This window comes from Saccopteryx leptura, chromosome 3, assembly GCF_036850995.1.
Source record: "Saccopteryx leptura isolate mSacLep1 chromosome 3, mSacLep1_pri_phased_curated, whole genome shotgun sequence".
Classification (NCBI taxonomy): domain Eukaryota; kingdom Metazoa; phylum Chordata; class Mammalia; order Chiroptera; family Emballonuridae; genus Saccopteryx; species Saccopteryx leptura.
The window spans coordinates 320,434,241-320,455,929 of record NC_089505.1 but is presented as its reverse complement, the minus strand read 5'-3'; the positions used below and the strand labels follow the sequence as shown (position 1 = coordinate 320,455,929).

Here is a 21,689-nt window from a genome sequence, read left to right as displayed (position 1 = left end):
GCATATATCCAATTTTTAAATTATAAAAAAATACTAATTATATAATAGGAGGCAATGCAAGTTTGAATGCTGGCTCTGCCAATGGTTCTGAGACCATGGTCAAGCTACCTGATGATGTAACCAACCCTTACTGTCTTGGTCTATAAAAAGTATTAAGTCTATCAATGGTTGTTGAGCTAAATCGAGTAAGACTGACAACAGCACTGAAGGACACTTACCAAGCCTAAGAATGGCTCCTATCATTATTAGTAGTAAGTGAAATTAATATCCCAGTGCCTCAAAGCAATATAGATGCCTTTGGCTGAGAACGTATAGTTTGAATTTTAGTCACAAATTGTGATTAGCCAGGTATTTTAATAGCTGGACCCTGAGTATTATTTCCTGTTGTTTTTTGTTAAAAATACGTATTAAAAATACCATTGTTGTCCGTACCTTATTGCACATATTGAGTATTATTAGTATTATTTTCTTATTTTACCGTATGTGATTACCTAAGCTCAGAGCTACTAATTCAGCGGGTTATTTTATTCCAGGCTCCACGTCGAACCCTGCCTTCAAAGCACTGAGGCCGAGTCACCGACTCAAAGATTCTCTAACGCACAGTTTTCAGAACGTGGCGGGAGAACACAGTATATTAAGAGCCCGACGTCAAGGCTCAGACACTCAATGACTAAAAAACTTAAAACAAAACAAAACAAAACAAAACAAAATCCAGACGCCAGGGTCACCGCACGCCACAGCTCAGAGGGCGCGGTGGACGCGGCAGTACGACAGGGGCGGGTCCGCGGCCGTAAAGCAGCGTCCGGAGACCACGTGGGCTCCGAGGGGGTTCTCGGTACTGCCGGTCATGGCGGGTCCTCTGCGGGGCGGTGGGCCTGGGGCTCTGTACTTACTCCGGGCCCTCCCCCGTGTGAGTCTGGCCAACTTAAAGCCGAATCCGGGCTCCAGGAAACCGGTAAATGGCTGGTGGAGGTGCGGGGAAGCGCTGGGTGACAGGGCGATGCAAGCGGCCCTTCACTGTTGCTCGTCTAGACTCAGGACTCCTCCTGAAGGGTGTTGGGATGAACGGAGCGTTGCCGAGCCCCTATTCTTAATTGCAAAGAGGAGAATCTTTCCACGTGGTCCCGATTTTTAATAAGGTTTATATTTTAAAATTAATTACATTAGGGCGGAAGAGCGAAGCCGCAAAAACTACAAAATGATTGACTCATTCTACATTGGGTTTAAAATGAAGTGCTTTTCCTATACAGTATATCTTAGTCTTCATGGTAAAGATTTGGATTGGTTACGTTAGATTTCTTGAAAATTACTGAATACAGCTCTGAAAAGCTATTGACATACTGTCCTTTAAAAAAAACAATACGTTGCTTTTGTGCGGTGACAGGAAGTAAAATATTTGCTTTATAAATTAATCTTTAGACAAAATAACATCTAACAGTTCATGTTTACCGTTAATTTCAATGTAACCTTATCGATGTCCTGTATCACTGTTCGTTGTGGATGTTTAATTTAGGATTTTTTCAATGCAAACCTATCACAGAATTCTTACCCCCATCCCTTCCTGGGATTGTTGCCTTTGAGACACACTTGGACTTTGACTACAGGAATCAGCTAGATCTTCAGAGGCAGATACTGATTTGGAGTGTGTAGACATTGGAGTTAACTACAGCTGTGCTGGGCACATAGTAGGTTTAGCTAGTACTGGCTGGTTGGATGAATAAATGGCATAAAAATATACAGTGAAAAGGTAAAAATACAGTTTTAAAAAGTGAACCTGTAGATCATAAAACTCTTCTTGCTTTGTAGGAAAGACGACCAAGAGGTCGGAGAAGAGGTAGAAAATGTGGCAGAGGTCATAAAGGAGAACGGCAGAGGGGAACCCGGCCCCGACTGGGCTTTGAGGGAGGCCAGACCCCATTTTACATCCGAATTCCTAAATACGGGTTTAATGAAGGACATAGGTAAGGTTGCTTTTGTTTTTTAAAGTAAAAATCCCTAATTTTCACTGAGAAGCACTGAAGAAAATACTGTGGCAGACACTGAAATTCACTTTTGCTACTTTTTCTCTGAACCATTTTTGGCAATGAAATTTAGCCTGGATTAGTAGGAAAAATCCCCAGACATTGCACTCAGACCTACAAAATGGAGTTAGTAATGTCTGTTCTTGTGGTTGTTCAGAGGCTTAGCAAAATATATATGTCTGGCCCATTGCTGACATCCAGTAATTGATGCTTAATTCAGATGATGGCTTAAATTTTCCATAAATTTATTTATTTGTGTAAATGAGTGATATAAATGCTTAGAGAGGTAAATAATTTCAGTGAAACAAAGGATGTACTGGTTTTGTTTCATTACCAAAAATCAAGCAATATTACATGTTTGTTGGATTCAGGAGGGGTTTTTTTGTTGTTAAACTATCTAAATTGATGGAGGACAAAGCTATAAGTTGATTTGGAGAACTAACAGAAAGATAAATTTGAGTTTTTGAACTGTTCCTTTCTTGTTTTGTAGCTTCAGACGCCAGTATCAGCCTTTGAGTCTCAACAGATTGCAGTATCTTATTGATTTGGGTCGAGTTGATCCTGCTCAGCCTATTGACTTAACCCAGCTTGTCAATGGAAGAGGTGTGACCATTCAGCCACTTAAAAGGGATTATGGTGTCCAGTTGGTAGAAGAGGTAAGTCTGGATTAGATTTTTTTTTTGGAGTTACATCAAGGCTATTTCCAATTTTTATATAATCAATACTTGTGAAAAGGTAAAATACATTTTTATTTTTATTCCTTTGAGTTGTCACAACCATTATGTAGTAGTGATTAGGTTACACTCAATTGTGGTTTTAGAAAGCCAGCATTGTTTCACTGAGGGGCCTCTGGGGCTTGGTCATGGAATGCTCTTCTTCTCTGTATCTGTTCAGCTTGCTCCATCACTTCCTTTGTTTCTCTGTTCCAATGTCAGCATACCAGGAAGATCTTTTTGACATTCCTTTATGAGGGAGCACTCCACCTTCCACCTCACCCCCACCCTCACAGGCATACTTTATCTTACCTTGCCGAACATATTTTTCTTTGAATACATGAACACCTAACATTTATTACCAAGCAATGTATCTATTTTTTATTGTCTTTCTCACTATTATGTAAGTTCTTTGAGAGCAGGTACTTTGATTCATTGCTATATTTTTAATACTGGCTCATGATAATCACTCAGTTAATATTTATGGAGGAAAGGAATAAATGAAACCCAATTTTAATTGCTGTAAAGAAGTTTTCTATTTATAGTAATAAGCCAGAAGTTTCCAAGGCAATGTGCAATGTAAAAATTGTAAACAAAAGTTTTAATGTGCATTAAACTTGTACATGTTAATCAACTACTTCTCTTGTATGTTGATAATATAGCTCTGTCCACTAGAAGGGGGCATATGTTTATGGGAAAACCTTTTAAGATTCCTTTGAAAAAGTAAACCTTGTAGATAAAAGCATACCAAATAAAGTGATTTGAAAAGAGATTACCAAATACATGATTAAGCCTCAGTATTCTATTCTGGGTATATAAGGAAACGCATGTGTAATTAACTTGTGGGAAAATCCATGACATCATCAGCTGTTAAACTGCATATTCTAGCAGCTTTTAAGTGTGTGTCTATTAATCTAGCAGAAATAATCCTGGAAACTATACCAGGGCAGTGGTTGAGTAAGTATAATTAGTATATATTATTTAAAGCTTTGTGAATTGATTGGCCTTTCTGGATTCAGATTTGCAATAAATAGTGGCTATTATGACTGTTTTTATCTTTCAGCTTAAAAATACTAATTTGGGAATATATGTTCTAAAGGAAAAGCAAAAGAAACCCAACTGATATAAAAGATAATCCTAAGAATGCTTAAGCAATTATGGCATAATAATTAAAAATCACAAATAATATGATAAAATGTTATTTTATTGAGTCAAAGGTGCCATTGATTATATAAATGCAGACTGGAATCATACATGGAAAAAAGAGAAGCCCTGGCCGGTCAGCTCAGAGTCTCTGCCAGGCAGGTTTGATTCCTGGTCAGGGCACACAGGAGAAGTGACCATCTGCTTCTGCACCCCTCCCTCTCCCCCCTCCTTCTTCTCTCTTGTTCTCTCTCTCTTTCTCTCTCTCTTCCCCTCCCACAGCCATGGCTTGATTGATTCAAGCTGGATCCCCCCTGGGCACTGAGGATGACTCCTTGGAACCTATGCTTGGGAGCTAAAAATGATTCTGTTGTGAGCATGGCCCCAGATAGGCAGAGCATCAGCCCCAGATATTGCTGGGTGGATACTGGTCAGGGTGCATGTGGAGTCTGTCTCTCTGTCTCCCCTCCTCTCAATTGGAAATGAAGGGAAAAGAGAGAGAAACTGTGTCTTGGAATTGTTGGAATATTTTTTTTTTCTGAAGTTGGAAACGGGGAGGCAGTCAGACAGACACCCGCCTGCACCCGACCGGGATCCACCCAGCACGCCCACCAGGGGGCGATGCTCTGCCCATCTGGGGCATCGCTCTGTTGCAAGCAGAGCCACTCCAGCGCCTGAGGCAGAGGCCACAGAGCCATCCTCAGCGCCCGGGCCAGCTTTGCTCCAATGGAGCCTTGGCTGCGGGAGAGGAAGAGAGACAGAGAGAAAGGAGAGGGGGAGGGGTAGAGAAGCAGATGGGCGCTTCTCCTGTGTGCCCTGGCCGGGAATTGAACCTGGGACTCCTGCACGCCAGGCCGACGCTCTACCACTGAGCCAACCGGCCAGGGCCTGTTGGAATATTTTTAAATACATTTAAAGTTTATGATTAAGAAAAGGAACTTGATTGGGAGCCAGCTTATTTCAACCACACCATATTGGCAAAATATTTGGTCACTGCAAAAAGATAATGTCACCATATTTCTGTTTTTGTCACAATGTTTTGAAATTAAAGGAAAATATAACATATGCTAACTGAAGTGATCAAAAACAGAACTTTGAAGTGCAATACTACATTTTTTAGTATTGACCATTCTCGGGAAAGATAAACATTATTATTATTATTATTATTTGTCAGTTTAGAGGGAATGCAAAGTAGGTAAGTTTCCGTTGTCCTCTTCTGCCCTTCTCCCTGGAGGGGCTGACCCTCCAGAGCTCAGGTTTGGTTGTCAGGTCTTTGGCTGTTTCGCTGGTTCCAGCCCACTCATCCCCCTCTTGAACCATTTCCTGGCCTCTTGCTTCTTATTTAGGGATTTTTTATTAGGAAAATTTTTATCTCTATCATCCGGAATAGTGTGGTTAGGAACACAGATGCTTGTGACTAACCTCCCTTGATTAGAATCCGAGCTTTGTGATCTTGGGCAAGTTACTTAACCTCTCTGCTTCAATGTCCCCATCTATGATGTTGGTTCAGCATTAATTCTGTCATAGAGTTGTCATGAGAATTACACAGTCTACAATTAATGAAGTACAGGAATGGTTAAATAATAACATTGGTGTTTACTAAATACATCAGATGAAGGTAGAGCCATCCCTGCTTACAGAGAATAAGGTCTTAAAACATGTAAAAGAATTTAATGTTTGATAGGACGTCAAAGCAATGGTACTTCAAGTAGGAATGACTAAAAATTATAATGAACAAGTAAAATGGGAATGACTTAAATTGAGGGTACTCAATTTGAGGGCAGAGAAAACACTGTATAAAGGAAGCTTGCCATAATTAGTTTACTTTTATTCAAGCTATCCACTAATGGTCTTTGTTTTGACATATTACAGGGTGCTGACACCTTTAAGGCAAAAATTAATATTGAAGTACAGCTGGCGTCAGAATTAGCCATTGCTGCAATTGAAAAAAATGGCGGCGTTGTTACTACAGCCTTCTATGATCCAAGAAGTCTAGGTAAGCTTGTTTTGCAGTCTTTTTTATTTTCTTCCTCTTTGTCTCATGTTGGCTGCCATATGAAGATTTTAAAAGTCCTCATGCTTCTTTGGCCTGCAGTTCCGGCACCTTGTGGCTTGTGGGACTCTTATCTTCTTTTAATATACCTCAGTCAGTATGCCATAAAAAGGTTTATTTTTTGTTTTTAAACATAAGGCTTAAATATGTTATCTATGTGTGATAAATTTATTATTCGTTGGTAACCCAGGAATGACTTTAACTTTTAAGATGTAAATTTTGGATTTAGTTACTTAAGACAGCCAATTAAAAAAATAAGTTTCTAGAATGAAATTCTGATCTTAAATATTTAAAAATGAATAATTAAAAGAAAATCATTATTAATGAAGACCATTATTTATATATCCAATATTTATATCTTTTTTTCTTAAAAATTTTTTTTAGACATTTTATGCAAACCTGTTCCATTCTTTCTGCGTGGACAGCCCATTCCAAAAAGAATGCTTCCACCCGAAGCCCTGGTCCCATATTACACTGATGCAAAGAATCGTGGGTACCTGGCAGATCCTGCCAGATTTCCTGAAGCAAGACTTGAACTTGCCAAGAAGTATGGTTATATTTTACCTGATATCACTAAAGATGAACTCTTCAAAATGCTCAGTATGCGAAAGGATCCGAGGCAGATTTTCTTTGGTCTTGCTCCTGGATGGGTGGTGAATATGGCAGATAAGAAAATCCTAAAGCCTACAGATGAGAATCTGCTCAAGTATTATAGCTCATGAATTTTCTTCCAAGAAAGCAGAGTTGTAAGAGAGTACTGGAAAAGGGAATGAAACACACGTATTTCTCACGGCATTTTCTTAATTTGTAATTCTCCAGATGCCTTTTCTGTTTGGTTTTTTTTTTTTTTGGTGTAATCATAACTTTTTTTTTTAATCTAAAATTAAAATGTGGTAAGCAAGGACTGCATAGAGCAGGGGTCCCCAAACTTTTTACACAGGGGGCCAGTTCACTGTCCCTCAGACCATTGGAGGGCCGGACTATAAAAAAAACTATGAACAAATTCCTATGCACACTGCACATATCTTATTTTAAAGTAAAAAAACAAAACGGGAACAAATACAATATTTAAAATAAAGAACAAGTAAATTTAAATCAACAAATTGACCAGTATTTCAATGGGAACTATGCTCCTCTCACTGACCACCAATGAAAGAGGTGCCCCTTCCGGAAGTGCGGTGGGCCAGATATGTGGCCTCGGGTGGCCCGCAGGCCATAGTTTGGGGACCCCTGGCATAGAGGAACTGAAACTGTGGGTTCTATCTTAAAGATACAAACTCCCTGGTGGACTGCCAAAGGAAGATTGTAACATTTAGAATAATTCAAGCTTTTTTTTTTTCATGATCTTTTCATCCAGGTCTTGTCTTACCACTGTTGCAGGTCAGAATGAAAGTGCCAGTGGGAGGGGATTAATTTGCGGGCGTGCTCAATCAGGGCTAGACATTTACCAGTGAACCGGTGTCCCCTCGTCATCAGGAGCCTCAAGGAAGCCCTGCTACCCAGTGTTAGGCCTCCAACTCAGATAGATTAAGGTGTGGAATGTGAATTTAAGGTTTAAGACTGGTGAATGGCTTCTAAGTAGTATGAAATTTGCTAGTAAAATTGAAATAAAAGTTCCGAGTGACATTTCTCAACTCGGATGCATAGACAATTCATGAACAAGCCACTGATGTTTTTTTTTAAAAATAAGTGTTCTATTTTAATTCTTATTAATGTACATTTACTTATTTCATAGATACTGAAGACCTTTGTCGTTCAGCCATTCTAAATGATGTTGAAAAATTGTTCAATGAGTATGTAAGTTGTAAAAACTAATGTGAAAATTAAACATAATGAATGCAAACAATTCAGCTGTCAGTAGGCTTATTTGATTTTCAAAGATATGTTAGATCTACCACAGTAGAAATAAAAGGATTTCTGGCTGTGTATTTCCTTAAAATAAAAAATTTAAAAACCTAAATGGTGCAACATTTTGTTTGTTTAACTTATTTACCTCATATACTGCTGACCTGAGATGCAATTAAAATGTATGGATCAAGAGTGCATTTCAATTTTTATTCAGGATTATATAGTTTTGCTTGTTTTTAACCATTCCTTAATACCAGAATTTAGGAGAATAACTATTAGGACTACTTTCTACAATATCACCTAGGAATTTCAGAGGACAGGCAAAAATTTTAAAACATTTTTATTTTTTGGAGACCTCAAGTAACAGAGTTGGAGTGTTAGGATTAGTTTTGGCTCCATTGATAGGAACTCCAAGTTACCGTTACTTGAATGAGATAGTTTCTCACAGACAGAGTGCCAAGATAAGTTCAGGGCTGATTATTGGCTCTGCTCCACAAGGTCTCAGAGCTAATGGCTTCTCCCTGTTGAGCTGTTTCATGAGAGGTGCATCTTCATGATCCAAATAGAATTCAACAAGGAGTCAACTTTTCCTAAGGAAGATTTGTAAAAGCTGACACACAAAACTTCAGCTGAAATCCTATTGGCCAGAAGTTGGATACAGTCCTCTTCTACAAAGGATTCTGCAGTCTTTACTTTGGTAGCTTATATTCTTAAAAATAATATTAATGATGGGTAAATAAGAGAGATATATTGGATAACTAGCAAGGAAGTTGGCACCTATTTTGGTATTGACCAAACTTCAACTCTTAGGTTAATTGACTTACAAGACAAACATAGAAAAATTGCAGAATTCTTTAGTTTTATGTATAGTATATCCACCATTCCAGAATGCTGAGTTCAGAAAGTTATAAAAGTTGGTAAGTTGGCTAATTCATCAATCTTGGAAAGCAGAATGTTTTTGAAGGAGAGTGATGACAGCAGCAGAAACCAACTGAGAAGAATGTAGTGTACGGAGGAAGAGAGGTGATAGGTTGCAAAGGAAGATGCTAAGGTACAAAGAAAATGTTTTTTTGACTAGTGAATCACTAAGAGGAGTATAATACATCTTTTTTAAAAACTGGGAAAAACTCCATCATTATAAAAGTAGTTCATGTTTGTTTTGAAATTATGTAATATTGAAGTGCAGAAAATAAAAGTCCATGTTCTTATATTGTTGCCTAAACCACTTCCTAGAGGTGACTAAACTACTTAATTTGGGGGCCTTTTTATTCCCACTCAAAAAAGGATAGACTTGCACATTCTGAATTTATTACATCTGTTTATTTCAAAGACACTTTTCTGAGTATTTCCTATTAGGATATTTAAACTTTGCACCCTATTCAGCCATTTAAAATAGGAGCCTTTAGACAAGTCACTTACCCTTAACTAAAATGCAGTGACACCTAATCTTTGTATGATACAAGAGCTGTGTAAAGTGACCTAAAGCCTAAGCTGCAATATACTACCATGATGACAAAGTTGCTGCCTTGGACTGAGGAAAACTTTGACATCTATCTGTTTGCATAGAAATGAACTTCCTTAAATTTAAACAAATCTTGTTCTGTATTTGGGCACGAAGTGGGGCATCACTCTAAGGAAGTTACTGCCTTATTTGTGCTGCTGGACGTTTTTCGTGACTCAATTCACAGGTGTTCTTTTGGAGGGGCTGGTACTGCTTCAACAGGAAAACTCTAATTGCAAATAAGGGAGGAAGTTAGTCATGTCTAGGTAAATTACAAGGGCATTAGCCGTCCAGTCTCAGAATGTACTTTTGAGGGACCTTAGGTTCCCTTTCCCCTGCCCTAACAAGCAGAATGACTAAGCTACCCAGAGTAACAGTTAAAGATGGAAAGGGAGACAGGCAAACACCAGAGTTGCTTAATTGTGGCTGTCTTAGGTGGCCGACAGGTGTAAGGAAATCGGGATAGAATGATAAAGGGAAGAATGAAAACAGGAAACAGATGTCTGGTGACATGGAATGCTGAGCACTCAGTGAGTGTGGGTGGGCTTAGTCACAAACAGTGGTATCCTGGTCTTACTATTACAATAGTGCAGACAATTCTCAGCCAAAACAGGCATGCTTTGCAGAATCCGTCAATTCTGTTTTGTAAAGGCAATCCTTAAATTGCCATATAGCAGGGCGATTCAAGTTTATTTATTTATTTTCTTTTTCTTTCTTTCTTTTTTTTTTGTATTTTTCTGAAGCTGGAAACCGGGAGGCAGTCAGACAGACTCCCGCATGTGCCCGACCGGGATCCACCCGGCACGCCCACCAGGGGGCGATGCTCTGCCCATCCTGGGCATCGCTCTGTCGTGACCAGAGCCACTCCAGCACCTGGGGCAGAGGCCAAGGAGCCATCCCCAGCGCCCGGGCCATCTTTTGCTCCAGTGGAGCCTCGGCTGCGGGAGGAAAGAGAGAGACAGAGAAGAAGGAGAAGGGGAGGGGTGAAGAAGCAGATGGGCGCCTCTCCTGTGTGCCCTGGCTGGGAATCGAACCCAGGACTTCCGCACGCCAGGCCGACGCTCTACCACTGAGCCAACTGGCCAGGGCTGATTCAAGTTTATTTTAATTATATAATTACACTGGACCCTAAGGTGCTGTTGTACTGATGGTCATTTACAAGGATAATGAGGGAGAGAATGCAGGGGCAGACAGTAGCTTTATCTTGTTGAGTTCACACTGTTAGGTACAGCCATGAAGAAGTCATGGAAGATCAAAACTGATCAAAAAGAATATTTGAGGCTTGTGTGAGCTGTGGGAGGTCGTGTCTTAAGGATGACAACCTTCTACATCACAGACCTGAATACAATTTCACATACAAACAAGACAAATACAGTACAAGTACAGGGACATGAGTAATGACATAACTAAAACCCAATCAAGGCCAACAGCAGAGTTGCTAGTTGACACTTAACACAGGAGAGAACAAACACAATATAACAATTTACAGGGCCAGACCTTACAGAATACAAAAACAAAAAAACAAGTTCAGGATCCACAATTCCATTCTATTTAAATTTAAATGAGCACTCCTCAAATACTTCAATTCCAAAGCAACAATGTCCAGAGTATCTAGATACAGAAGTGAGACTATTCTACCAAGTGCATACAACCAGAACAATGTAGCTTGATGCTTGCTTTCATTTTCATTTTTGAGCTGGCATTTTCTAATTTTGTATGCAAAAAAAAAAAAAAAAAAAAAAAAAAAGCATAAAAAGAGCTTCATTTTGGCTATCCTAAGTTGATATAATCTTTCTATTTCTGTTGAGTACTTGCTAGTAAAGCCTTTCTATTAACTGAATCTCAACCCTTGGTAAGGGCCTCGATTTGGTGGTGAGAAAGGGTAGAGATGAGGGGAAAGGAGGAGGTTGAGGAGGGGGAGAGAGATCAGGGGGTCTGTGGGTTTGGGGTCAGGTTGATGGGAAAGAGGGTTAGTCAGGGGGAGGGTGGGAGGAGACAGGCTAGGAGTTGTGTCCCATGGGGAAACGGTACAAGTTCTGATGCAGCCAGAGCACGGGAATCTCGCTCCGTTTTCCCTGCCCGGGGAGAAAATTGATCAAGGTCCTGGAGGACATTGAAATTGAGAGTTCCAATAGTAGGCCAAGACTTGCCATTGTGGCCAGGCCACATTACAAAGGAAAATGAGGCGTTTTGGGCAGAGGTCAGGATAGACACCTAGTTTGAGGCCAATCAGGAGACATCCCGGGGAGAACCCTTTGGTGGAATTGAGGAGGAAGAAGCTCCTGTTGTGAGGTAGGATTAAAGGAAAAGTCCAAAACTCAAACCCTTAGAGGGCTTTCAGGGAGACTGAGGGGTGTCCCACACAGTTCCCTGAGACCCTGATACGGAGAATGGCCAGCAAGGGAGAGAGTGTCCCTGGCCCTCCACTGTTGGGGACCTGGTCCTGGAGGCTGGGTAGGCCTTAGCGCTTGCTCTTCTGTCGGGGGCATATCTACCCTAGCCTGGTGGGAAAGAGTAATTGGACTCCGTTGGTCCCCTCAAACCCCAGGCCGGCAGGGAGAAGGGATGGACGACTGACTCCCTGTACAGGCCACCAAAATGTTAGGTAAGGCCAGAAATAAGTCACGAGGCATCAAGATTGATCAAAAAGTATATATTTGAGGCCTGTTTGAACTGCGGGAGGTTGTGTGTTAAGGACCACAATCCCCGGAGAAAGGTAGGGGTGAGGTTATATAAGGGAATGGGCGGCCGGTTGCTGGCCTCTGGTTAGGTTTCTCCATCAGTCTGGCTGACCTACGTTCTCATGGTGGTTATTTTGTGCCCTGAGGGATGGAAGGTTCTTTTCAGCCTGAGGTTAGAATTTACAGAAACTATTATGATTCCAGTATAGTTAAGTTATTTTTACAACCTGACTGAAACTTGTTCGGGACTAGACATTGTGGTCTTGTTAGGGTCAGGTTTTTTGTAATCTTAACTGAAATTGGCAGCTGCTGGCAACAACTTTTAGCCTAGGCCTAACATACATCACTTGTAAATCAAGTATAAAAGCAAGAAACCTTCAATCTAGATCTAACTCCCTTCATGTGGCTTCCGCCTCTTCAGTATAACAGCTCTGGGTCCAAAATCAGAAAAGCTTGAGCTGATAGGCATTCAAAAAGGTTCTTTAATACCTGAGAAACAATTACTAGGGATTTCCTGTTTATTGAGTTGCTGAGGTTTTTAAATATGATTTTAATGTCACTCTAGTCTTTGGAAAATAAAGTGGCTTTGCAAGAATAGAGAAAATATCAGATAACTGTAGTGCAACCCAGTTTAGTTTGTGTCAGAGAATAAAGTGTGCTCTCTAAAGTTAATAGAAATCCCAGAATGGATATATCCCTAGATGCTTTGCTGGAAAGATATAGTGTGATGGAAGTAGCTTATTCTTACATATCATAAACCTGGATTTTATCCAGGTTGTGGTAGTATGCTCTGCTCTGAATCAGTCATATAAGTAGATGTGATCTTGCTACAAGTCTAGAGTCAAAGCAAAATCCCTTTGCAATAAAGGGATTCTTACTTGCTAATTCAAGAATTCAGTAAGCAGTTTATGTATATCATTTTCTTCAGATCTCTCATTTTATACCCTTACACCTTTGTGCACTCAAATCTGCTTTTACCCCCTCCTGCCTCTTCTCCCTTCACACTATGTTTACTGACCTGACAAACCCTTTCCATAGAGCCCCATTCCATTGTAAAGACAATTCCTTCCTCTTCCTCAAAGAGGCTCTTCCTCCTCAGCTGGGTTAAGGCCTGTGACTCCTTGGTAAACATTGATACGCTATTTTACTAAAAGGCCAGGTTTATTGAGGTATGATTTGTATCCAGTAAAGGAGTTTAGATGTACAGCAGAATTGTATCACGTTTATAGTTGTACAAACACTACCATACTAAAGACAGAAATTTCTGTCCCTTCTAAAGTTGCCTCTTGTCCCTTTGTAGTCAACCTCTTCCCCCAGATCCTGGCACCTGGTAACAGTGATCTGATTTCTGTCCCTGTAGTTTGCTTTTTCCAGTTTTCTATCATGGAATTATATGGTTTGTAGCATTTTGTGTTTGACTTTCTTCACTTTAGTACAGTGCGTTTGAAAGATTTATCCCTGTTGTTGCCTCCACAGGTTGTTCTTCCCTTTTTATTGCGAGGTAGTGTTCCATTTTAGGGCTGCAGCACAATTTGTTCATCATTTTACATTCAGGTTATCTCCAGTTTTAGCGAAGTATGTGTTCCATTAAATGATTTGTTTATTCATTGACATGTTGACAGGCATTTACATTATTTACAGTATTTGTCAATCACAAGGAAAGCTGTTATGAATATTTGTGTGCAAGTCTTTGTATGGACATATGCTTTCTTTACTTATGGATAAATGCCTAGATTAGATACTAAACTGTTTGCTAAAGTGGCTGTGCCATTTTACATTTCCACCAAAAATGTCTGAGAGTTCCGGATACTTCTAGTTGTTACCAGCACTTGGTGGGCAGTATTTTTAAATTTCATCTATTATAATAGATATGTAGGGTTATGTCATATATGGGTATATATTTCCCTAATGAATAACGATCGTAACATCTTTCATGTGCTTATTTTCCTTTCATATATTTATATTTTCTTGGGGAAAGTATGTTTCCATTTTTATTTATTTTAAAATTGGATTGCTTTCATATCGATTTTTTCAGTGTTATATACATTACATACTAGTCCTGTATCAGATATATGTTTTGCAAATATATTCTGCATGTCTTGAGCCTGTTCTTATTTTTTTTACTTTATTTTTATTATTATAATTTTTAAAGATTTGATTTATTGATTTTAGAGAGAAAAGCGGGTGTAGGAGGAGAAGTGGGAAACATTAACTCACAGTTGCTTCTCCAATGTGCCTTGACCAAGCAACCTGGGGATTTGAACCGGCGACCTCAGCATTCCAGGTCAAGGCTTTATCCACTGCGCCACCACAGGTCAGGCTGCCCTCATTTTCTTAACAGCCTTGTGAAGAGGAGCTTTTAATTTTGATATAATCCAATTTATCACTTCTTCCTTTAATGGGTTATACTTTTGGTATTTTATGTAACATATCTTTGCCTAACCCATGGTCACAAAGATTGCCTCCTATTTTTCTTCCAAAAGTTTTCCTAATTTTAGGTCAGTGATGCTTTTTAAGTTAATTTTGATTTTAGGATGTGAGGTATGGGTTAGAGTTCTTCAAAAACTTTTTTGGCACGTGGGTCTCCAATTGTTCCAGCATCATTTGTTTGTCTTTTCTTTACACCCTTGGAAAAAATCAATTAATTAAATGTGTGTGAGTCTGTTTCTGGACTATTCTGTTCCATTGATCTTTGTGTCTATTCTGTTGTCAATATCACACTGTCTTGATTACTAGAGCTATTTATTTTACAGTAAGCAGTATGAGCCTTCCAATGTTAGTATTTCCAAAATTGTTTTGGTTATTCTAATTTCTTTTGTGTTCTTTATAAATTTTAGAATTAGTTTCTGTTAAAGATAGCCTTCCAGGCCCTGGCCGGTTGGCTCAGCGGTAGAGTGTCGGCCTGGTGTGCGGGAGACCTGGGTTCGATTCCCTGCCAGGGCACATAGGAGAAGCGCCCATTTGCTTATCCACACCCCCCCCTGTCTCTCTCTTCCCCTCCCGCAGTCAAGGCTCCATTAGAGCAAAGATGGCCCGGGCGCTGGGGATGGCTCCTTGGCCTCTGCCCCAGGTGCTAGAGTGGCTCTGGTCGCGGCAGAGCGATGCACCTCCCATCACCCCCTGGTGGGCAGAGCGTCGCCCCCTGGTGGGCGGGCCAGGTGGATCCCGGTCGGGCGCGTGCGGGAGTCTGTCTGACTGTCTCTCCCGGTTTCCAGCTTCAGAAAAAAAAAAAAGATAGCCTTCTGGAGTTTTAATTTAGTTTGTGTTGAATTCTACAGCTAAGCTTTGGGAGACTTGACATGTTCACAATATTGAGGCTAACCACATACATATAAATAGTGACAACTTTATTTCTTGTTTTCTAGTTTGTATGGCTTTTATTTTTTTTTCTTGTGTTATTGCACTAGCTGGGAATAGAAGTGGTGAAAGCACATATCCTTGCCTTGTTCCAGATTTTATGAGGAAAGCTTTTGTACTTAACTATTAAATATTATGCTACAATAGATTATTTGTACATAACCTTTGTGAGTTTGGAGTTTCTTCTTTTTTTTTTTTGTATTTTTCTGAAATGAAAAGCGAGGAGACAGAGAGATAGACTCCCGCACGCACCTGACCAGAATCCACCCAGCATGCCACTAAGAGGTGATGCTCTGCCCGTCTGGGGCGTAGCTTCGCTCGGTTGTAACCGGAGCCATTCTAGTGCCTGAGGTGAAGGCCATGGAGCCATCCTCAGCACTTGGGGCTAACTTTGCTCCAATGGACCCTTGGCTGCGGGAGGGGAAGAGAGAGAGAGACAGAGAGAAAGGAGAGGGAGAGGGGTGGAGAAGCAGATGGACGCTTCTTCTGTGTGCCCTGGCTGAGAATCAAACCTGGAACTTCCACACACCTGGCCAATGCTCTACCTCTGAACCAACCAGCCAGGGCCTGGAGTTCTTTTCATTTCTTAGTTTGCTGGGAGATTTTGTCATGAATGGTAGTTGAATTTTGTCAAATGCTTTTTCTACATTTTTTGAAATGATTGTATCTTTAGTGTCTTGATACAATGAAGTACTTTGATTTTCCTAATGTTGAACTAACCTTGCATTTCTAAGATTTTGCTAATATTCTGTTAGGATTTTTATTCATTTATGTCCACGATGGATATCAATTTTTAATATTTTTTCTTGCAACATATTCTTTTCTGGTTTTAGTGTTTGGAAAATTCTGTCTCATAAAATAAATTGGGAAGAATTCTTTCATCTTTTATTGTCACGAAGACTGTATAAAATTGATGTTATTAAATATATTGTAGAATTTGCCAGTGAAGCCACCTGGGTCCATAGTAATTTTGCAATGATGGTTTTAATTACTAATTCAATTTCTTTAAAAGATATCAGACTATTCAGTTTATTTATTTCTTCTTAAATGAGCTTTGGTAATTAATACCTTTCAAGAATTTAGTCATTCATCTACATTGTCAAGTTTATGATTGTAAAAGTATTTTTAATATTTCCTTTAGTAATATAAGATCTATACAGCTGTTGCTCCCTAATTCCTAATAGTAATTTACATCTTTTCTCTCCTTTTTTTTGCAATCATCTGTTTGTTCTTTATATGTATGGATACGTTTCTGTTTTGTTTATTCAATTGTGTGTTCTTTTTGTTTTTCAGATTTCATATATAAGTGAGATATATGGTATTTGTCTTTCTTTGACTTATTTTATTTAGCATAATACAATCTATGTCCATCTATGTTGTTACAGATGGCAAAATTTCATTTTTTTTCTTAAGATTTTATTTTTTATTGCTGAGTAATATTCCAGTGTGTGTGTGTGTGTGTGTGTGTGTGTGTGTGTGTGTGTATGTGTGTGTGTGTGTGTGTGTACTGCATCTTTTTTATCCATTTATCTATTGATGGACATCTGGGTTTCTTGCATGCCTTGGTAATAATGCTACAATGAACATAGGGGTGCATGTATCTTTTTGAATTAGTGTTTTGGTTTTCTTCAAATAAATTCACAGATGTGGAATTTCTGGGTTGTATTGGCAGCTCTATTTTAAATATTTTGAGGAATTTCATATAGTTTTCTTAGCGGCCGCACCAATTTACTTTATAATCTTACCAACAGTGCACGAGGGTTCCCTTTTCCCACATCCTCACCAGCACTTATTATTTGTTGATTTATTGATGATTGCCATTTTGACAGGTGTGAAGTGATATTTCATTATGGTTTTAATTTGCATTTCCCTGGTGATTTGTGATGTTGAACACTTTTTAATATGTTTTTTGGTCATCTGTATGTTCTTTTTGGAGAAATGTCTATTCAAGTTGTCTGACCAATTTTTTTTTTTTTTTTTTTTTTTCATTTTTCTGAAGCTGGAAACAGGGAGAGACAGTCAGACAGACTCCCGCATGCGCCCGACCGGGATCCACCCGGCACGCCCACCATGGGGCGGCGCTCTGCCCACCAGGGGGCGATGCTCTGCCCATCCTGGGCGTCGCCATATTGCGACCAGAGCCACTCTAGCGCCTGGGGCAGAGGCCAAGGAGCCATCCCCAGCGCCCGGGCCATCTTTGCTCCAATGGAGCCTTGGCTGCGGGAGGGGAAGAGAGAGACAGAGAGGAAAGCGCGGCGGAGGGGTGGAGAAGCAAATGGGCGCTTCTCCTGTGTGCCCTGGCCGGGAATCGAACCCGGGTCCTCCGCACGCTAGGCCGACGCTCTACCGCTGAGCCAACCGGCCAGGGCCTGACCAATTTTTATATTGAATTTTTTGTGTGTCTTTTTTTCTTTTCGGTGCTAGAGTATATGAGTTCCTTAAGATATTAACACTTTACCAGATGTATCATTTGATAATATCTTCAATGATTAGTGTCTTTTCATTTTATTGTGATTTTCTGTATTTTTTGTTTTTGTTTTAGCTGTGCAGAAACTTTTTAGTTTGATAGTTTTATTTATTTATTTTTCTTTTGTTTCCCTTGCCCAAGCAGATATATCCAAAAAGATATTGCTAAGAACAATGTCAGAGAGTTTACTGCCTTTGTTTTCTTCTAGGAGTTTTATGGTTTCAAATTTTACAGTTAAGTCTTTAATACATTTTATTTTTGTATATGGTGTAAAAAAGAGGTCCATTTTTTTTCACGTATCTGACCTGTTTTCCCATCACCATTTACTGTAGAGATTTCTTCATTCCATTGTATATCCTTGTCTCCTTCATTGTAGATTAACTGACTCTATAAGTGAGGCATTATTTCAAGGTGCTCTATTTTATCCTACTGATCTATTAATCTTTTTTTTTAATGCCAGTACTATACTGTTTTGATAATTGTAGGTTTATAGTATAGTTTGAAATCAGGGCACATGTTACCTCTTACTCTGTCCTTTCTCAAGGTCACTGTGGCTCTTCAGAATCTTTTATGGTTTCATGTAAATTTTGGATTAGTTCTAATTCTGAAAAGAATGCCATTGATATTTTTTTTTTTTCTTAAGCTGGAAACGGGGAGAGACAGTCAGACAGACTCCCGCATGCGCCCGACCGGGATCCACCCGGCACGCCCACCAGGGGCGAGGCTCTGCCCACCAGGGGGCGATGCTCTGCCCATCCTGGGCGTCGCCATGTTGCGACCAGAGCCACTCTAGCGCCTGAGGCAGAGGCCACAGAGCCATCCCCAGCGCCCGGGCCATCTTTGCTCCAATGGAGCCTTGGCTGCGGGAGGGGAAGAGAGAGACAGAGAGGAAGGCGCGGCGGAGGGGTGGAGAAGCAAATGGGCGCTTCTCCTGTGTGCCCTGGCCGGGAATCGAACCCGGGTCCTCCGCACGCTAGGCCGACGCTCTACCGCTGAGCCAACCGGCCAGGGCGCCATTGATATTTTAATAAGGATTTCACTGAATTTTTATATTGCCTTGGGTAGTAAAGACATTTTAATAATATTTACAACATTCAAATCCATGAGCATGGTACAGTATATTTTTATTTTAAAAAATAGCCTTATTGAGATATAATTTTCATATAATAAATATTCACTGATTCTCAGTGTATTATTCAGTAGTTTTTAGTATATTTACAGAGTTATACTGCCATCACCAGAATCTAATGATAGGACATTTCCTTCATCACGAAAGTGCCCATTAACAATTACTACCTATTCTTTTCTCCCTATTTCACCCTGAGGCAACCACTAATCACTTTCTGTCTCTATAGATTTGCCAATTTAAAAATTTCACATAAATTATATACTATGTGATTGTATACCCATTCAACCATTCCACTAGCCCCTGGCAACCACCAATTTGTGTCTGGCTTCTTTCACTTAGTATAATGTTTTTAAAAGTCTTTCATGTTGTAGCTTATGTAAGTACTTCATTTCTTTTCATAGCCTGATGACATTCTTTTGTATGGAATGTTTATTCATTCATCAGTTGATGGACATTTGTGTTGTTTCCAGTCTTCAGCTATTATGAATAATGCTGCCATGCACATGTACACATCTTTGAATGGATATATGTTTTTATTTCTCTTGAGTACATACCTAGAATTGGTCGGTCAAACAGTAATGCTATGTTTAACTTTTTGAGGAATTGCCGGACTGTTATTGACAGTGGCTGTACTGTTTTACCTTTTGACCAGCCATGTACAGCATTCCAATTTTTCCACATCCTTGCCAAGATTGTTACTGTCTTTTTTATTATAGTCTTTCTGATGAGCGTGACATCATGGCTCACTTTAAAAAAAAATGAGTATCATGTTGATTTTAGAAAGAGAGAGGAAGGGAGAGAGGGAGAGACAAGAATATTGATCTGCTTCCATATGTGCCCCAACTGGGGATCAAACTGCAGCCTCTGTGCATAGGGACAATGCTCTAACCAACTGAGCTATTTGGCCAGGGCTGGTTTTTATTTTTTTGTTTTTTTTGCTTGTGTGTTTTTGATTGATTTTAGAGAGCGGGGGGGGGGGGGGGGAGAAAGAGAAAAACATCAATTTGTTATTCAACTTATTTATGCATTTATTGGTTGATTCTTGTATGTGCCCTGACTGGGGATAGAACACACAACTTTGGGGTATTGGGCTCATTGTGGATTTGATTTGCATTTCCTTAATACTTAATGATGTTGATCATCACTTTCATTTGCTTATTTGCTATTTATATTTCTTTAAAGAAATGTCTATCATATCTTCTGACTTTTAAAATTGGGTTGTTTGGCCCTGGCCGGTTGGCTCAGCGGTAGAGAGTTGGCCTGGCGTGCGGGGGACCCGAGTTCGATTCCCGGCCAGGGCAAATAGGAGAAGCGCCCATTTGTTTCTCAACCCCCCCCTCCTTCCTCTCTGTCTCTCTCTTCCCCTCCCGCAGCCAAGGCTCCATTGGAGCAAGGATGGCCCGGGCGCTGGGGATGGCTCCTTGGCCTCTGCCCCAGGCGCTAGAGTGGCTCTGGTCACGGCAGAGCGAGGCCCCGGAGGGGCAGAGCATCGCCCCCTGGTGGGCAGAGCGTCGCCCCTGGTGGGCGTGCCGGGTGGATCCCAGTCGGGCGCATGCGGGAGTCTGTCTGACTGTCTCTCCCCGTTTCCAGCTTCAGAGAAAAAAAAAAAAAAAAAATTGGGTTGTTTATCTTTTATTGTTGAGTTGTAGTAGTTTTTTTTTTGTTGTTGTTGTTTTTTTGTTTGTTTGTTTTTTAGAGAGAGAGAGAGAGAGGGACAAGCCGAAAGGAGAGAGATGAGAACCATCAATTCTTTGTTATGGTACCTTAGTTGTTCATTGATTGCTTTCTCATATGTGCTTTGGCTGGGGGGCTACAGCAGAGTGAGTGACCCCTTGCGCAAGCCAGCAACTTTGGGCTTCAAGCCAAGGACCTTTGGGCTCAAGCCAGTGACCATGTGGTCATGTTTATGATCCCACGCTCAAGCCAATGACCCTACACTCAAGCTGGTGAGCACACGCTCAAGCTGGATGAGCCTGTGCTCAAACTAGCAACCTTAGGGTTTCGAACCTGGGTCCTCTGTGTCCCAGTCTGACACTCTAGCCATTGTGCCACTGCCTTGTCAAACAATTGTAATAGTTCTTTACATATTTAAGATACAAATTGTTATTACATATATGATTTTCAAAGATTTTCTTTCATTCTGTGGGTTGTCTTTTTAATTTTTGATAGTGTCTTTTGATGCAAGATAAATTTTAATTTTAATGAAGTCCAAATTATCTACTCTTTCTTTCTCTCTCTTTCTTTCTTTCTTTCTTTCTTTCTTTCTTTCTTTCTTTCTTTCTTTCTTTCTTTCTTTCTTTCTTTCTTTCCTTTCTCTCTCTCTCTCTCTTTCTTTCTTTCTTTCTTTCTTTCTTTCTTTCTTTCTTTCTTTCTTTCTTTTTTCTTCCTCCTTTATTTCATTAACTAAGAGGCAAAAAGACAGAGAGACAGACTCCCTCATGTGTCCTTACTGGGATCCACCTGGCACGACCCCTATGGGGTGATACTTTGCCCATCTGGGGCTGTTGCTCTGTTACTTAGCAACCAAGCTATTTTAGCACCTGAGGCAAGGCCATGGTGCCATCCTCAGCACCTGGGGCCAACTTGCTTGAATGAGCTATGGCTGCAGGAGGGGGAGAGAGAGAGAAAGGAACAATGGGGTGGGGTGTAGAAGCAGATGGTCACTTCTCCTGTGTGTCCTGACTGGGAATCAAACCCAGGACTTCTATACACTGGGCCAGTGCTCTACCACTGAGCCAAATAGCTATGGCTATTTTTTCTTTTTTGTTTGTGTTTG

General features: G+C 40.2%; 1 protein-coding gene across 1 annotated transcript; it reads left to right on the top strand.

The window, feature by feature from the left end:
- The first annotated feature begins 795 nt into the window (after positions 1–795).
- Positions 796–7,603, top strand: MRPL15 (mitochondrial ribosomal protein L15). The gene is made up of 5 exons (XM_066379054.1): positions 796–955; positions 1,807–1,961; positions 2,512–2,677; positions 5,750–5,873; positions 6,315–7,603. Exons 1-5 carry the CDS (start codon positions 848–850, stop codon positions 6,650–6,652), a joined length of 891 nt encoding a protein of 296 aa, XP_066235151.1. The 5' UTR covers positions 796–847; the 3' UTR covers positions 6,653–7,603.
- Positions 7,604–21,689: the final 14,086 nt, after the last annotated feature.

Excerpts from the sequence above, each read along its gene's own strand:
- MRPL15 (XM_066379054.1), top strand. The coding sequence starts at position 848 with ATGGCGGGTCCTCTGCGGGGCGGTGGGCCTGGGGCTCTGTACTTACTC. Across the intron at positions 1,962-2,511 it reads GGGTTTAATGAAGGACATAG|CTTCAGACGCCAGTATCAGC; the intron begins GTAAGGTTGCTT and ends CTTGTTTTGTAG. Across the intron at positions 5,874-6,314 it reads CTATGATCCAAGAAGTCTAG|ACATTTTATGCAAACCTGTT; the intron begins GTAAGCTTGTTT and ends AATTTTTTTTAG.